This window comes from Archocentrus centrarchus, chromosome 11 (assembly GCF_007364275.1).
Source record: "Archocentrus centrarchus isolate MPI-CPG fArcCen1 chromosome 11, fArcCen1, whole genome shotgun sequence".
NCBI classification, from domain to species: Eukaryota; Metazoa; Chordata; class Actinopteri; order Cichliformes; family Cichlidae; genus Archocentrus; species Archocentrus centrarchus.
The window spans coordinates 10,877,035-10,893,752 of NC_044356.1; the positions used below are offsets into that span (position 1 = coordinate 10,877,035).

The 16,718-nt window shown below is 41.2% G+C and overlaps 1 protein-coding gene across 1 annotated transcript in view; it reads left to right on the plus strand.

Moving 5' to 3' along the window:
• crybg2 (crystallin beta-gamma domain containing 2) overlaps positions 1 to 16,718 on the plus strand; it is a 37,479-nt gene that overhangs the window by 11,099 nt on the left and 9,662 nt on the right. The window contains exons 4-8 of the mRNA XM_030741186.1: positions 1,006 to 3,629; positions 9,119 to 10,280; positions 10,668 to 11,435; positions 14,486 to 14,533; positions 16,185 to 16,303. Coding sequence (XP_030597046.1) covers positions 1,006 to 3,629; positions 9,119 to 10,280; positions 10,668 to 11,435; positions 14,486 to 14,533; positions 16,185 to 16,303 — 4,721 coding nt within the window. The remainder of the gene's footprint in view (positions 1 to 1,005; positions 3,630 to 9,118; positions 10,281 to 10,667; positions 11,436 to 14,485; positions 14,534 to 16,184; positions 16,304 to 16,718) is intronic.

The following is a 16,718-nucleotide window of genomic DNA, read 5'->3' on the forward strand; positions in this document are numbered from 1 at the left end:
TCATTTGTCCGTTAGGATAAAATATTCCACCCATTGCATAGTAAGGAGTGAGCCACAAATATATTTGGTTTTTTTTTATGACACAAAAAGTAAAATGTACTGAATTTGTTGATTTGGCATTCTCCCAGCAAAATGTGAAATCTGTTTGTTCATGGACACAAATAGATTTTTCTTTTTTTGTTCCCCCCATGACAGTCAGCATATATTTGTCATGTCATGTGTTTTGACAGAATATATTTCCATCTCTGCAGCACATATGTAGGACTGTAAAAGAAGTTGCTGCTGTTGTATTTCAAGCCGAACCGTGAAAGTTTTCTAAACTTAACCCAGTCATTTTTTATTGTTAACCCTAACCAAGTTCATTTTGATGCTTAACCCCAAACAAGTAACTAAAGTATTAAAACGTAATACAAATGTGTGAAAATCTGTAATGTGTGTGTGACTCAAATTTGATGAGAATGGTGAAATTATTCGCTTTACCACGAACCCCTTCAGCCACAAAATGTGAACTTTTTCCCTTTTAAAAATGGGGCAATAAATACATTTAATTAATAAAGTTTCAAATCTAGAGTTGCAGAACTTTTAAATGTTCAGAAATAAGTAATTACATTTATGAATGTGTCTCCTCAAAGATCTTTTTGTTGATCAGTAGACTATTTTGATCCATTGGTTAGAAAAAGTCTTGGAGGAATGTAGAAATACTTTAATAGTGCTTTGTATTGAACATAATTTTTCTTATATATATATATATATATATATATATATATATATATATATATATATATATATATATATATATATATATATATATATATATATATATATATATATATATATATATATATTTAGATTTTTTTTTTAATATCGGTAGCCTTGGGTCTGGAATAGCTCAGATGCTATGATAATAGACAGAAGGCTATCAAACTATATGTACAAACCATTATTACTTACACCAGACCTCTTTTATGTATTTTATCAGTTAAACTACAAATTATCTTCTTCTAGACTCCTGTGCAGCTGGATCCGGGGAACACTAAGAAGTTCAGTATGTCTCAACCAGAGCTTGACAGCAGCAGTAAATTTGACATCCCCTCTCCTCCCCCTGTAGCCACAAATGAGTCAGACTCGTACTTTACTCTCCCTACACAGTCCCAATCAGTCCCAGTTAGCACTATAAACACCCAACGTGAACCAAAGGCAGCTCTTAGGAGCGGCTCTGATCTTTTGGATGTTCACGGGGAAACAATGAAAGCTCCAATTGCTTCCATTCCTGAGCTGCAACTTGACTATCCCAATTCACTGGAGGAGAAAGAGAACATTCCGGTTCATATCTCAACCACAAATGATGCCAAATCAGCAGCTCTGACAGCTCCTTTAAAAACAACTTCTGTTGTTCATACCCAGGCTGCACTTAGCCTTCCAGCCAGCCAGACACCAATTGTGCTTGACAGTCCAGCTCACAAAGCGGCGACTGTCAGCTCAGTCTGCACGGGCAGCGATCCTTATGATGATATCCCCCAACAGACATGCCAAAAAATTGAATCCACCAGCGTGGCTTTATCATATCCTCAGTCTGATGCCCCTGTCACAGTTGACAGTACAGTTTCAAATGGCGAGTGTGTTGACACCAGTAACTACACTGTTACAGGGCCAAGTCCTGATCCTCAAAATGACAAGTCGGCTATCAGTGCAGACTCTGCTGCCAGCCATCATGAAGTCTTAATTTCCCACACCGAGTCCTTTCCTGAAACTGCCAAGATTGTCACCACAACCTCAGCTGTTAGCAGCGAAAGCGGCACTGATCCTGTCAGTCAAGATAACGTCTATGGAGTTCTGTATGAGTCACTTTTCCCCCAGAATTTTGCCTCTGAGGTAGTATCGTCGCTCCTAAGCCCTTCACATCATCTTCGCACTGATAAAAGAATTCCGGACACCAAAACAGAATCTGTCACAGTCAAAACCCAATATGAACGCCACGCAGAAACAAACACTCTGTACTCCAGAATGTCGACTTCCTGTGAGTTTGACTCGACTGCTGGCGAAATCAGTGATACTGTTGACAGTTTGGCTTCCATCAGTGAAAGAAAGGGCCACTCTTCTACTGAGAGCTCCAGACTTTCCTTTTATGCTTCTCAGATTCAAGCAATCCCAGAAAACCACCATAGATATCAGCCTACCTCTGTCAGCGCAACGTCAAAGTATCCTGCCAGCGATAGCATTCCTTACTCAGAGCTGACCCGCTCCCATTCAGAGCTGACATCAAACAGTAAAAGCCTTGTTACTGACATTGTCTGGTCAGTCCCTGTGTGTAAGAACTCTGCCCCTCCCATATCCGACTATGAAACATCCCGTGGGACAGATGCTCAGGTTACTGATTCCAAACGGAGAGTGATCCTAGTCAAAGAGTTAGTCACCGACGAAGCAAACACTTATCCAGGCTGTAGCTCTTCAGTGCCTGGTAGAATGAATGCGGAGAAGGCTCCTAAGATAAAAATTGGAACGACAGACGAGTTTTCTGCCCCTTCTGGACAGATGGCTGGAAATGACGGGTTTTTAAGTCCTGCATATCTAAGTGTTGGATCGGATGATGACAGTACAAAGGAGATTTACTACAGTGCTGAAGAGGACAATGCGGACGAGAGTGGGGAGGATGAGATGTTCACGATGGATGAAAGAGAAGAATCCATTGAGGGGCTACGTGAGGAACTTTCACAACACACAGAGGCAACGGATGGAGGGATCAGCTGGAGAGATGAAGGCAATTTGAGGGCCGTGATTGTAAAAATGGAGTATGCGGGAGATAAAATAGACAGTGAAGGAAAGGCAGGGAATTATAACAGCCAAAATGAAGTACAGCAACAACTAGAAGAACAGAAATCAAACAGTCAAGTGCATAAAATAGGAAAATCTGAGAGTCCAGTGAAAGAAGAAGCAACCGCAGTACACCCACAAATAAATGAAGAGGTGGAGGAGGGTAGAAAGGAGGAGTTGCTGGCTACACCGGTTCAGCAGGCGAATACAATGATGGTATGCGATTTTGCCCCACCCTCCAGTGAGCTGCATGGGCAGGTGGAGGGGTCGAGAGGAAACTGGACCGTAGACTTGGAAACAAAGGACCAGTCTAATGGAGAGAGCCCGTTTTCAAGCCAGGAGGAGGGAACTCTGGTTAACAAAGATTTCCCAAATTCTGGACATTTACATGCCACTTCCAGTTGCCCAAAGGAGGAGGATGTGAATGCCCCCAGAACAAGAGAGACAGAAGAGCAAGTTTCACTGATCGTGGATGCAGACAAGGCAGATGAAGGGAGCAAAGAAAGTAGCAAGATCATCACAAAAGGTACATTAACAGATACTGCAGGTGCAGCAGAGGTTGTCATGGGCAATCTGACGCACAGTGCTCAGCTGCAATCAGATTCCACAGAGATTGAACACAATAGGGTTCCACTGAGTACTGAGTGGGCGGATACTATTACTCAGAGCCCTGACAGAAACATTACAACGCCAGAACAGGTGGCAGTCGAACTGTCGGCATCGAACGCAGAAGCACAGCATCCTGATAGCGGCGTTGCAGAGGCTCTCTCGGAGAGCTGTGAGCATCCAAAGGAAGTCCAGCTTGACCTGAATGAGGGGTAAGTGACAGTTCAGTAATGCAGAAAAAGCTCAGAGTTTTTAAGCTCAATATAAATGCTGAGAGGTGCAACAAATGGTTCTCTAACTCGGAGCTGAAGTTGGGTTATGCCATTAATACATTTCATGTTTACAGAGTATTGAGGGAAAGTCAGTGAGAGCAGAAGTGAGAGTTGTTTTACATATTTTATTGTGGTTTCATTTTTGGAAATTCCACCTCTGCAGCTACTGTGCTGGAATGTACAACGTGTAGCTTCAGGCAACCATCAGACAGTGTCATTTAAACCATGTGAATTCATCAGATTACCATGTAGTCATATGATAAGGGCCCTTTATATGTATGAAGGCTAAACATGCCCCCTGATGAGCAGGCAAGCAACAGAGGTGTCTAAATACCTGTGAATTATGAACACACCCTTTCTGAAGGACCACATGTGAAGTGGCTTAGCCTCAGCTCTGTGAAGCAATACAGGTTGAGCAGTGAGCGCAGGAATGATGTTGCCAGTCTGCTCTAATTGTTAAACTCATCCAACACGGGTAATAGAAAGTGATACGGAGATGTCATTTTGTCATAACTTGATGTAAACTGGACTGACGTGGCTTAAACATGTTGATGATTTTGACTAAATGCTGTTGAACACCATGAGAAGAACCTGTCACAGTTAGTGAGCTGGCAAGCTTAAGTTCAAGGCAGTCTGCCTAGCATTTATAGCTGCATAAACATCTGTGTACTTTAGTATGCAGGCATAAATAAATTCCACCTTTAAAGTAATTATATATAAAAAAATTTATCTATGCATATTAACGCTTTCACATTAATATTATCTCCTTTAGTAGCGCTCTGATTCCTATATTTGACGAAATAGTCCCACAGATCATCTTTAAAGACTCATTTCCAAAGATGCTTAAATTATTGTGACGAACTGAAAAAAAATCAAACATTTATCATATGGAAATATACACATTGCTACAAAAATACTGCTACCACATAATCTCATCTGGCTGACATGACATCAAGCTGTGCACAGCTGCTGTTCATTAAGAAACAATGTTTCACATCATCCAAGCATTTATTTCCCCAGTGTTTGACAGTTAAGGGATAAATGGTTGGAATATGACTCAAAAATGTATTTGCAATCTATCATAAAACTGAATAACCCATATGGCATGTTTTGTGTTTGCATGCACTCTGTTCAGCACTACGCTCTCACCAGGTTTAGGTTCGTGCATGCAGAACATCAAGGTCACTTACACTGTCTGATATGGTTTTCATGTCTCTATCACTGAAGTATCAGGAGCAGGGTCAGACACATGTACTCATCTGTAATATTTTTGCAGTAAATTTGTCCCGACATTTATGCCAGACTGTATTTGCATATTGTCACATTTAGGTTTGGAATCATGATGGCATTTTTTTTTATGCTTTGTCTGTATCTGGCATTTGATCAAGCATCTTAATCTACAGGAACAAATGTGAGGTAGTGTTAAAAGAAAAAAAAACATGTAAGGAATTTTGACCACACCTTGACCCTGTAACACAGTGCCTCAGCGAAAGCTGCTCTCTTTGGTACATTAATGAGCATGTTATTAATGAGCATATGAGCACAGCACGATTTTAACTCTGTAAAGCATAAAGATAAATGAAATACTTTGCAATTTCTAAACTTCTATAAAGTATTAACAGGAATGGTGTGAGTTTTCAGATCAGTTAAATATTACAGACCGATGTCAGTATGAATACTCTGAGGCAGCTGAGAGGCAGTTTATTTTTGTTGCACATTTAAAACCACAAGATGGCGCCAAAGAGTCTTACCTGTGGGTGGTAGATGATGAAAGGTATAACTCACACTTTCACCTAACAAGCGAAAGATAGCCGGTTCAGTCCTGGAAGAAGACAGATTCCTTCTGGAGTTGTCAGGAAGGGATCTGGTGTAAAAAATCTGCCAAAGCTACCCACTGTGGGGACCCCCTTGTGAATAAGAGAGCAGTCAAAAGAGTGCCCCTGAAAAGGGTACCAAAGTGCATCTGCTTTATGACCAGTGGCGGCTCCAGAAATATTTTTCTTCAGGTGCTAAGAGGGGGGCTAAGCATTTTACTGAGGGTGCTATGAAGGATCATTTGTTCTTTCAGTTCTCAACAGGCACAAGCTATTTTCTTGGGGGTGCTACAGGGGCGCTATGACTCTTCCAGGGGGAGCTATAGCACCCCCTAGTGCCCCCCCTGGCGCCGCCACTGTTTGTGAAACATGTCATGGCAGTTTATTTTTGTTTTGTTAGAACCACAAGATGGCAGCAAAGTGATGTCTACGGTGGCCCTGAGAGGTCAAACGCACTGCAACCTAAGAAAACACCAACAAATAGGAAACTGCTGCAAAAGCTCACAAAGCACAACAGATGCTGAATGGGGAAAAAAAAAAAAAAAAAAACAGGGGTGAGGGGCACAAAGGAAGCTGAATAAAACCCAGCAGAAGTGTTTCTGGGGAGACAATAATGTGATGAAGCAGCTGCAGAAGTGACAGAAACCAAAACATTTGAAGGATCGCACTGAGACACGCTTAATAGCTTAAAGTGTTTGTGCTGAATGAAGGTGAAGCGCCACATGTATTAGTTGGGTAATGCGAAAGCTCGCAGAATGGAGAAGAACAAATGAGGATTTGTTTGAAGTACAGTACAGAGCTTCTGTTTCTTTTTGCAAACACGTTGTGGCCACAGGTTTCTGAAGAAGGGGTGTGCTGATGCTCGGTGAAAGATGAGCACGGCATTTAGCCAGCCCCACCTATTATACAGAGTTTCTGTGCACTGAAGTCTGGAGGAAGGTACACATTTGGTCTCTGCTGTGTTATGTAGATTTGTTTCCCTCTGTCCAAAACTGAGGGACACGGGACTGTTTCTTCTGAGAGCCAGTCGAACCACTTAGGTCTTTAAACTAAACCCTGACACTGATCTTGCCCTTTTGTTTTCCTGCCATGTGTGACTTGCTGACAGATCAGTTGAGACATTCACAGAATGTCAAACTTGTGGAGAGTTTCCTTTGTTGTAAATGAGCAGAACGTCTTCAGAGAGAATAAACTGCACCCTGAGCTGAAAGAAGTGAGGAAGAAGTTTCCTCTCAGCAGGTTCATGCACAAACATGGAACTCATTGTACAGAAGTACAATGAGTACAGAAGTAAGAATGCTTTTTAATGCTTTTTTTTTGTATAAACTCTTAAGGATATTGATTAATGCCAAAAGAAGATAAATTCCTGTCAAGGTTTCCCTAATAAATTATGCAGAGGGCGATGTTGCTCTTTGCTATTTGGGATTTGACCAAAGGCTGGTTATTGCCGTCCAACACGAGGAAGTTTAGGCTCGCTGCCAGAATTTTCTGGTGCCTTACTGTTTACTGTAGGTGTGTTTCTGCAGTCAGAGCACCAGTATACTCTGTGTCCTCTGAGGAGCTTTGATCCATTGAACACTGTTCATTACTGTCCAGCTGCCACAGACCACGCATACAGTTGTGATAGTTTTCACAGGACACAGGTCACCCTGTGCTTCAGTACCCTGTAGGACCAACTTTAGCAGCAATAACTCAAAGTAATCTCTTTCTGTATGACTTTATTAGTCTCTCATATCATTGTGGAGGAATTTTTAGCCCACTCTTCTTTACAACCTTTTTTCAGTTCATTGAGGTTTGCAGGCATTCATTTATGCACAGTTCCCTTAAGGCCCCACCATCATTTCAGTTAGGTTGAGCTCTGGACTTAATGGGGACATTCTAGATTTGATTCCTATGTATGTTTCCTTGTTGCTTGTTTCCACCATTAAAAAAAAAAAAAACAACACAAAACAAGATTTATTCATTTCAATAAACTTGATTTTTATAAATGTGCCCCTCCTGCTGTGCACAGTTAAAACCTTTAAACAAGTCATATGAATCACTAATGGAGGATCAACTTATAATTACTGCTTTACTTATGAATGATGTTTGACATTTAGTTTAAAGTTCTGTTTTCTTAAGCAGCATTGATAATTATGATTTCATATCTGAGTCATAATGAATTTGCCCTGCTTGGATTCTCAAGGTATCACCATGGGCTGCATACATTTACAAATGGTAAAAATTCAGAAATGTCAGAGGAAAAACCTCCCTTTTAGAGAGAGATACAGTGGATGATGCTTTTTTTTTTTTTTTTTTTTTTCCAAAACTGCAGAGAGTGCAGTTTATTAACATTTTGAATGTTAAGAATTTGATAGGACCTCTTGCTTCTTGAAAGTGTAATTCAGGACTGAATTTTACTTAAAGGGATACTCATGAGTCACTGAGCTCGTCATGTTCATAAGGTTTGGGAGCTTGAAGATTTAAAGTAGCAGACTCTGAGCTATGGTGCTTAACAAAATTATTATTATTAAAAACAAGAAAATGCAAATATTTAAACTAATCTTTTCAAAACGTGTCTAAAACTAAAGATTTTTTTTTTTTTTTTTTTTTAATTTAAAACAGTACCTTATGAAAAAATATTCTGATTAAAGAGCTTGTGCATACCTGTGGATTAACCCTTAGAGAAACATAGAAAAATTATTTTGCTAGTTACCAATGCTGTTAATTTAGGGCAGGTGTGGTGTTAGCCTTACATTGGGTCGGGGTCTGATAAATTTAAGCACTGTCTGTTGACTTTTAGTCCCAAATATGGGCCAACTTCCAAAAAACACGATTCAAATATCAGCTGGATCGGATATTTTATTAGACTGGTCCAGCCTGCACAATGGCCCTTTCTTTCAAATGTCACACCATCTTTTTGGGAACTTGCTCCACAGCTGCAGAATCAAGAAGACAATACAACAGTTTTTTGTTTGTTTGTTTTACAATAGGCCAAACAGTACTTTACTCATGACAGGTAAACTAAACGTCATGTGTGAATCTGAAATTAATATGCAGCGTTCATTTTTAGAGTTTAATAAGATCCCTTTCCGACCATTAAAAGCACGAACCTTTTATTTTCTTCTAAACACGTCTTTGTGTTTTCCGCACCATGAATTATCTAAATCCACAGCCTCACAGGTCTCACACTGCTTTGAGTGTTCTTATCTAATGCTTAGATGGAAGTGTGGAGCGCTTTGCTGTACATGGAACAGAAAACAAGGCGTAATTTTATTGAGGTTCTCAGTGAATGCTATACTCTGTAAATGCGGAGGGTCTGTTTAATTCAGCTGAATGTTTTTTGCTTGAGATCCTTTTATATAGTAATTTATTTCTCAAATGTAAAAAAAAAACGGCATTCATGACATGTTTTGCAAACTTTGACGTTGCATGCGAGTCAAGATAAGCAAAGTTGGTTTGTATAATTTGCATTGTTGGCATTGTGTGGCCGCCACACCCCGGAGGCTCAACCTGGAGCTCTTTATATGATGTGAAACAGTTACCATCTGCTAAATCTGACAGGAAGTTTCTTTGTTTTTTTTGTTTTTTTGTCACTGTTGTTTTATTGTCATATTTTTTTCTCTATTTGTCTAGGTCCTTGACAGCTTCAAGGACCACCACAGCAAGTTCAGAAATTGACCAGACAAAAGACGACCAAGAATCAGCTGGCAAAATGAATTCAGGCTTCAGCAGCCTGAGCACCAAACTGTTCATTAAGACCTCGTCTCTCCACAAAGAGGATGAATCCAAACGTTTTCATAAAGTTTCTCTCATTAATGAGGTTAATGCCACTGACAGCCAAGATACAGTGGACTTTTACAAAACAAGCACCACTGTGACCAAGTCAAATGGAACGGATCTTGACTCGGAGTATAAATGGAAAAACAGATTTGAGGGGGTAACTCAGTATAAACATAGTAAAACAGAGACTGACTCCCTAAGTTACAAAATATCTGACACCTCCTCCTCATCTTCCTTCTCCTCCTCCGCTCTTCCTGAGACTACAGCATACACACACTTCAGCGACTCCTTCTCTTCCTCCTCCCTCCGCTCTTCAGAGGAGCCGATTGCCCTTGGCAACAAGCTGAGCGACAGGACTGAATTTTATCTGAGCCGTGAAAGCAAACCGGCGGGAGAACCAAAAGATGAGTGGAGGAGGAGCTTAGTGGAGCAGGAGGAGCCTGCTGCAGCTGCAGGTGAAACACAGGGACGGAGAGAGGGAGAGTCAGAGAGTATAAACTCAGCCTGGGACTCGCAGCAGCTCCCACCGTCTGGCTTTTCCTCAACACACAAAACCAGCTACGACACCACCGACAGTTTTGGAGAAGAGGACGACGAGGTATCCCAATTTACTGGGGTGTTCACAGCCACACTCGTGGAGGCAGTCTCTGACCACACAGGTCCCCCTTCCACTCCCCCTACCTCCCCAGACGAAGACTCCCCCAGCCAGTTTGACATGGATACTCTGGTGGATACCTTAAAGAGCATGGGACCTTCTCTGAGGCAGAGGAGCATGAGTCTACGCAACACTGCTCCAGTCCTCCTCTCCTCCCTGCCACCCATTGTGGAGGATGCTCCAAGCCCTATCCCCTCTGACGTGCCCGACTCCATAGGCAGTCTCAAAACAAACCCGGAAGGAACAGTCGGTCCAACTGAGTCCCTCAATGGATCCTGCACTCTGCCTGCTGATCTGGGACTGAAGAGGACTTCCCAAAGAGACAATCGTTCTCCTCTGGAGCTGATTAGGCAAAATCAGGTATCATTATTACATTATATTACATGATTGACTTCATTTGTTTATATTATGATCACATTATTGGTTATTGTAGAAGCCATGAAAATTTAAATGTTAAAGATTCAACCAAACTGCAAAGAACTGCTTGTGTGTTTATTCAGGAAATCTTGGATATTTCTTCTAAAAACATGTTTTCGAATATATCAAATCTGTCAGCATCAAAAATGAAAGTCCACTCATGTATATTGCAATGTGTTAAAGGCATAAATCTCAGAGGAGGGTGATTCAAAGCCTTGAAGCATGAAACATGTTGATGTGTATGGATGTATAGAGTATGATTTAGTGCCTTTTGTTTACCACTTTTTTTTTTTTTTTTTTAACTCTGTGCATGTATCCTGTCACCTGCAGGACCAGCAGCCTGGGACAAGAGGTCTGAGCTTGCCCCTGAGAGCATCAACTCTTAACAGTATTACGGTCAGAAAATCCTCCGACTCTTCTCCTGAGGATTTAAAATCTCCAGAGCTTAATGGAAATGAAGTACCTCCATCTCCCATCAAAACCTCTCGCCTTGATCACAGTGTCCTCTTCGGTAACTACAAGCAGTCATCCACAGATCAGACGCAGGAAAATGGAAGGGCCCATCGGCCAGTCTTCCGTACCACCTCGCTACCAGAAACATTGTCTTCAAAAGATCACATGACTGCAGGGTCGAAGGAGCCAGGAGACCTCGGTGCTCGTACAGAATCAGCTGGATCCCGCTTTGAGCGCATCTCCTTTCTTATGAATTCCTCATCCTCCTCATCAGGATCTCTGACCAGAGCCGAAGACCGTAAGACTCGATTGAGTCAGCCTCCCTCGCTGAGCATCGGCTCCCCACCCGCCAGCCTCAGCCCCACCCGGCTCCTCAGCCCCACTGGCTCCATAGACCTCCACAGGCCATTCACCAACACAGACTCTCCTTTATCAATGTTTAGCCAGACACCTCAGATGGGAGTGGGTGTAGGTAGTGGGACAGTGGGCACTCCCATCCTGCAGAGGAGCCTGAGTAGCGACTCTGCCGTGGGGGTCCAGAATTCATTGTTCAGCAATGTGCATGGAAAGCCTCAGTTCCAGAGCCAAGCGACTGAGCCTGACAGGAATCTAGTTTCTAAATACAGAGCCTTCCCTGACGCCTATGTGAGTAATATTTATATAGATCAGCTATTTTGTCTTACTGTGAATTACTTTTGATGAGGTGACAAGACAATCCAGGATATATATGATGACATCAGACAGGCAGGAGTGGGTCTCAATTCAAAAGACACATGCACACATCAAGGCAATAGAGAGGAAGAATGCAGGTTTCTTTTTATTTTAAGCAGTGTAACAAAAAAGTGGCTCATTGCTCTAAGTATTCGAGTGCGGCTGCTCACAGCATGCAACAATTGCATTAAGTGGAAGGTGGCGTGAGGTGTGAAAAGTTAACTATGTCTATGGTAACAGAATAAGGACAAAAATCCTCTGAATGCGTGTACTTACAGGCAGGTCTTATCCACGCTCTTAGATCTATTCTTTTCCCATTGTGTTTCAAAAAAAATAGCAGGTCAGTACATTACAATACATGAGCTTTAAAGACTGCATGTGGAAAGTTGTGCACACAATAAATCCCTGTGGCTTTTGTTGGCTTTTGTCTAGCCAAACATGCGTAAGGTGCCATTTGAATAACCTCCATAATGGAATATTTAGAGAACACCAGCAGTGGTTTTTAATAAGGACGCGACTGCAGATGGTTCCACTGCCATGCAGTGATCCTTCAGAATGGGACAAATGCTCCTGCCTGTCAGATACACACACTTCTTTTAAATGAGTATTGCAAAGTTCACAGGAGAAAGTGTGCACATGCATGCATGCGCGCGCACTTGTGTGTGTGTGTGTGTGTGTGTGTGTGTGTGTGTGCGTGCGCGCAGACTATGGTTCACTTGCGTGTGTGCATAGAAACACAATATCTACACACTCATGCCTGAATGGCAGCAAGGACACTCTCACACTTATTTATTTTTTTTTGTCTGGCTCTTCTTGTCAACACATTAATTCTGGATCCCAGCACCACTGTGTGTCTCACACCCCACCCAAAGCAAACCATAAGATGGTTTTAAGCTATTGCAGTTAGGAAGCACAGCAGGCACACACCTGACAGAAGAATATAAAGATTGGAATATCCGTTTATTCATTTTATTTGTCCTTGCAGAGCGCATCATGGTGGTTTTATTCACTTCCGCTCAAAAGCAAGAGAGAGTCACCTGGAATGTAGTGTTGACACAAATTCCTGCACAATGTGTAGTTGTCCTTTTTTATCAGGTTGAACTCCATGCTATGGGCTGACAATGATCACAGCTCATGTAATAAAACTCTAACTTCAGATGTGGTTTGAGCCTCATGAGATCTACTCGGAGAATATTTCAGCAGAAGTTCTAAGATGTAGTGAAGGGGGAATTAAAGTATTTATAGCAGAGTGTGAGTAAAACTGCACGTAAAATCTTGCTTACAGTATGAGACAAAAAAGCATCATTTCAAAAGTCATCATTCTCAGCAAATCGGCGAGATTTCTTCCTGCAAACCCTGTTTTTGATGTACATTTACACAATTATTTAAAGTGCTTTAACAGCTGTGGGTTTTTTTTTAAAGTCTCAGATAGTTGGGGTGGGTGTGGAGCTGAGCTGTCTGTTCCTGCAGAGACGCGGCCACACCTTTCTTTTTGTTTTTATACTCACGTTTCTCCACTTGCTTACTTGAAATTTGACTAAATGAATGATGACAGGAACAAATAAGGAGACACCTGTGTGAGGAATAAAAGATGCGTTATCTGTTCTCTTCCCTAATTTTTTAATTTACTCCAGGCATTAGTTATTGGTATCACATGGTCACACAGTTTTTTTTTTTTTATTATTATTAATATTTAACGTGATTTGCTGAAACTGCACATTCCATTTGCAGTAACACATTTTATGCTAGAGCAGATCCCGCCCTGCAGGCTGCAGGGAGGGAAGGGAACAGAAGGTAAAACGTGTCGGTCTCTGTAGGGCATGTGAAAATGCAGAACTGTCAATTTAAAGAAAATATTTATTTTGGTCACAGAACCAGCGCTGTCATCTGAAATATGTTAGAAAATTATCATGCACATAAATACTCACATACACGAACACAAAAATGTGTCAACAGTTGAGAATCTGTAAGAACTGAGAAAGCAGGTTGCTTTTGAGGGGAATTACTACCTTCTGTTTGGGTATGTGAGAAGGTAGCAGGAACAATTGGAGGAAATTGTGGCTCCGTGTCTGAGCAGAAGCCAATACAAGCGCCAGTCTTATTCAGTAGGTGAGTTATGAAAACAGACCGTTGGCTCACTTTCACTGAAAATGCCAAAGTGTGCTGAAAGTTTAGGTATTAGGGGTGAATATATTTAGTCCTTGTTTTTCAACATTATTTTCATGTTTCCAAATGAAATTAGGTCAGGGACTATTGAAACATTAGCTCCAGCTGCAGCCACTCACTGAACAGTAACGTGATCCGGATGGTAACCTGTTTCCTGCAGAGCTCCCAGACACCGGGAGTCAAGTGATACCTGAGAGAGAGAGAGAGAGATAGAAAGAGACACACACACACACACACACACACACACACACACCAATCTCACCCATAACTCTAATTTGCAGTGTTATCTACCACACTGCAAACTGTTCTTTGAAGGATCCCAAAATCCCAGCATCCCAGTTACAGTTTAGCTTGGAAATGTGCTCCACTCACACACACACACACACACACACACACACACACACACATACGTAGGTTTACTCATTACTTGTTAGGTACACAGTACATTTGTTTCTAGAGCATTCTTTGTCAGCTGAGCTCATGCTGTTGTCATCAGGGCTAGTGTCAAAAAGGTTTAGTGGAAGAATGTAGTCCTGTTTGTCAAACACATCCTCGCTTTGTCATGAAGGATGCCTCGTCTCCTCACATCTTCTTTTGGGCACCCCCCAGAACCTGTTGAACAAGGTGACAGTGACAGTGCTTGGATTGTCTGGCATGCTTAGAAGCTGGACATAATAATATGTTTTATTTTACACCCTTGTGGCTCACCTTGGCTGTTTTCTTGACCTGATTTGAAGAATCAGAAGTCAGGAAAAGAAAATGTCCTGTGACTTCACGATGTCACTTTTAAGCCTCACAATTTTGTTCTTTGTCCGTAGCTTACTAAAGAGAAGGAACACGGAAAGCTTAATCCACGTCCTGGAAAGGTGAGTTCCCCACACTAACTGCATTCGAATACTGTGAGTCAAGTGTCAAGGTTAGAGTCCTCGTTAGCCTACTGTCGAAAGAGGCCTTGAGCAATGCAGAGGGAACCAGGAAACCAGCACCACATACAGAATGCATACCGAGACTATACGCTGGAGTCTGGAGCATTACAATCCACATCAAACAAACTGTCAGTTCTCAGCTTGAAGTTTCACCATCTTAATGTGCTTGACAAAGGGACCCCAAATCTTAGTGGATTTATGCTGTTGAGTCAAACAATCTGTACCAACTGGCTTCAACATACAAACGTATCATTCAGCCATTGTTTGAAGCAAGGAGGGGAGGCTGATTCTTTTTACAACAACCAGACCACAAACTGCACTCTTGAGTGAAAGTTGTTTTTACCCACATGCCTCTGAGAAAGTTGTGCAGGCTTGACAGCAACTTTTGCCAGTTATCTTAGCTATCTATAATGTCACTAAACACTGACTAAATAAATAAAACATTTTCAGCCTGAGCAGGCAGAACACAGACCTGCACACTTAAGACTCTTTTGAATACTAGTGACAAGTTATTGACCTTTTTTTTTTTACCCTTTTAAACTAAAAAGTGTCAGCATATTACAAATGTAGGTATAGAGAAGTTGTTAAAAGCGGAGTAAGTACCCAGAACTCGGTGTCTTTCTGTGGATCAGACAGTGTGCTGTTCAGTACAGAACACGTACATGTAGCTGCTTTACCTGACAGGAAGTTTGTACTAGTAGTAGTAGTAGTAGTACTGTAGGGCTGTTTTTCTTTCTGTTAATGTGCGGGCTGTTGCATATTGATTTCATACCCACTCTTCAATGGAAGACGCTGACTGTCTGGTTGAACAGTTGGTTGAATCAACGATTAATTAAAACCCTCCCAAACCTCTTCTGTGGAATTTCTTGCTTTGATTGGTAATTGAAGTGCATACCTACTACATCTTTGCCTGTTCCACTGTGGCCATGTGTTAATGTTAGAACTGCTTCTGCTTGTTGCTTGAGAGCGTTTTCGACTTTCTCACTGAGGTTTTCACTGAGAAATGTCAGCTAAATGTCAGCTCTTTCTCAAATATTAAGGAGGAGCTGACATTTAGGTTTAGGTTCTCTCCCATGCTGTAGGGCTTCAAACCTGAATGCTCCAAACATGTCTGTGCTTTAGACATGGGCAGGTTTTTGTTGTTCAATTAAAAATTCACTTCCAATTCACCATCAACACATACGTGTCTGTGCCTACATTTTTTTTTCCCTCATTTTTAATGTTGTAGGTGCTATGCTATCCTGTCAACTTTATACTCTTCTCGTCTTAAATGCCTAAAGGGTGTAGTTGGATATGAAACTGGAGATGATGCCATTTGAGAATTTTGGCTTTATTCCTTACTTTGCTTTGACAGTATAAAAGATTCTTCTGTAGCCTGCAGTAATTCTGTAATTTCATCCTGCATGCTTGCGTAGTATTGAATAGCTTCTACTGTAATATTAACGCTGGCTTTCTACTCAGCATAATTTATTATTAGTAATTTCTGATTATATGACTTGCAGCCAAAAAAAAAATAAACTGTCTTAAATGAGCAGCAATAATGAGCAATTATTATAATCTGTGCCAATATTTGTCCATCTTTTTTGGTTAGATGTACATTTTTGACCGACCGGGTATGTGCGGCCAGAGGATTGAGGTACGCGGCGATGTCATTGATGCTACACCCTGGGAGCTGCAAGAAACCATCTCCATCAGGGTCATCAGAGGAGGGTATGTATTATGGCCATTTTTTTCTCTCAATATTTTATAAATGGAAAACTGCGTCATTGTCATCTTGTAGCACTTTGGACAGATTTTTTTTTTTTTTTTGTTTGTTTAAATGTGCTTTATAACTAAATGTTACTAACTGCAGACAGTGGTACTTGGTGCTTATTACATGTTTATAGCATAACTTTGCAGAGTGTATCTAAAGAAAATTTTGGATTAAGGGTTTAACCAGTGCAAGTTAGTCATGATACAAGAGACAATAAGTTTTCACAACTTTTTAATTAATTAATTTATTTTTTTTAAAGCTGGAACTGTTTAATGACCAAACCTTACAGCTATCATCAGCTATGCAGCTCTACTGTGTGTGTTAACACCACAGCATGCCCAGCACTTTATTTTCTCACTTTCCTATTATGCG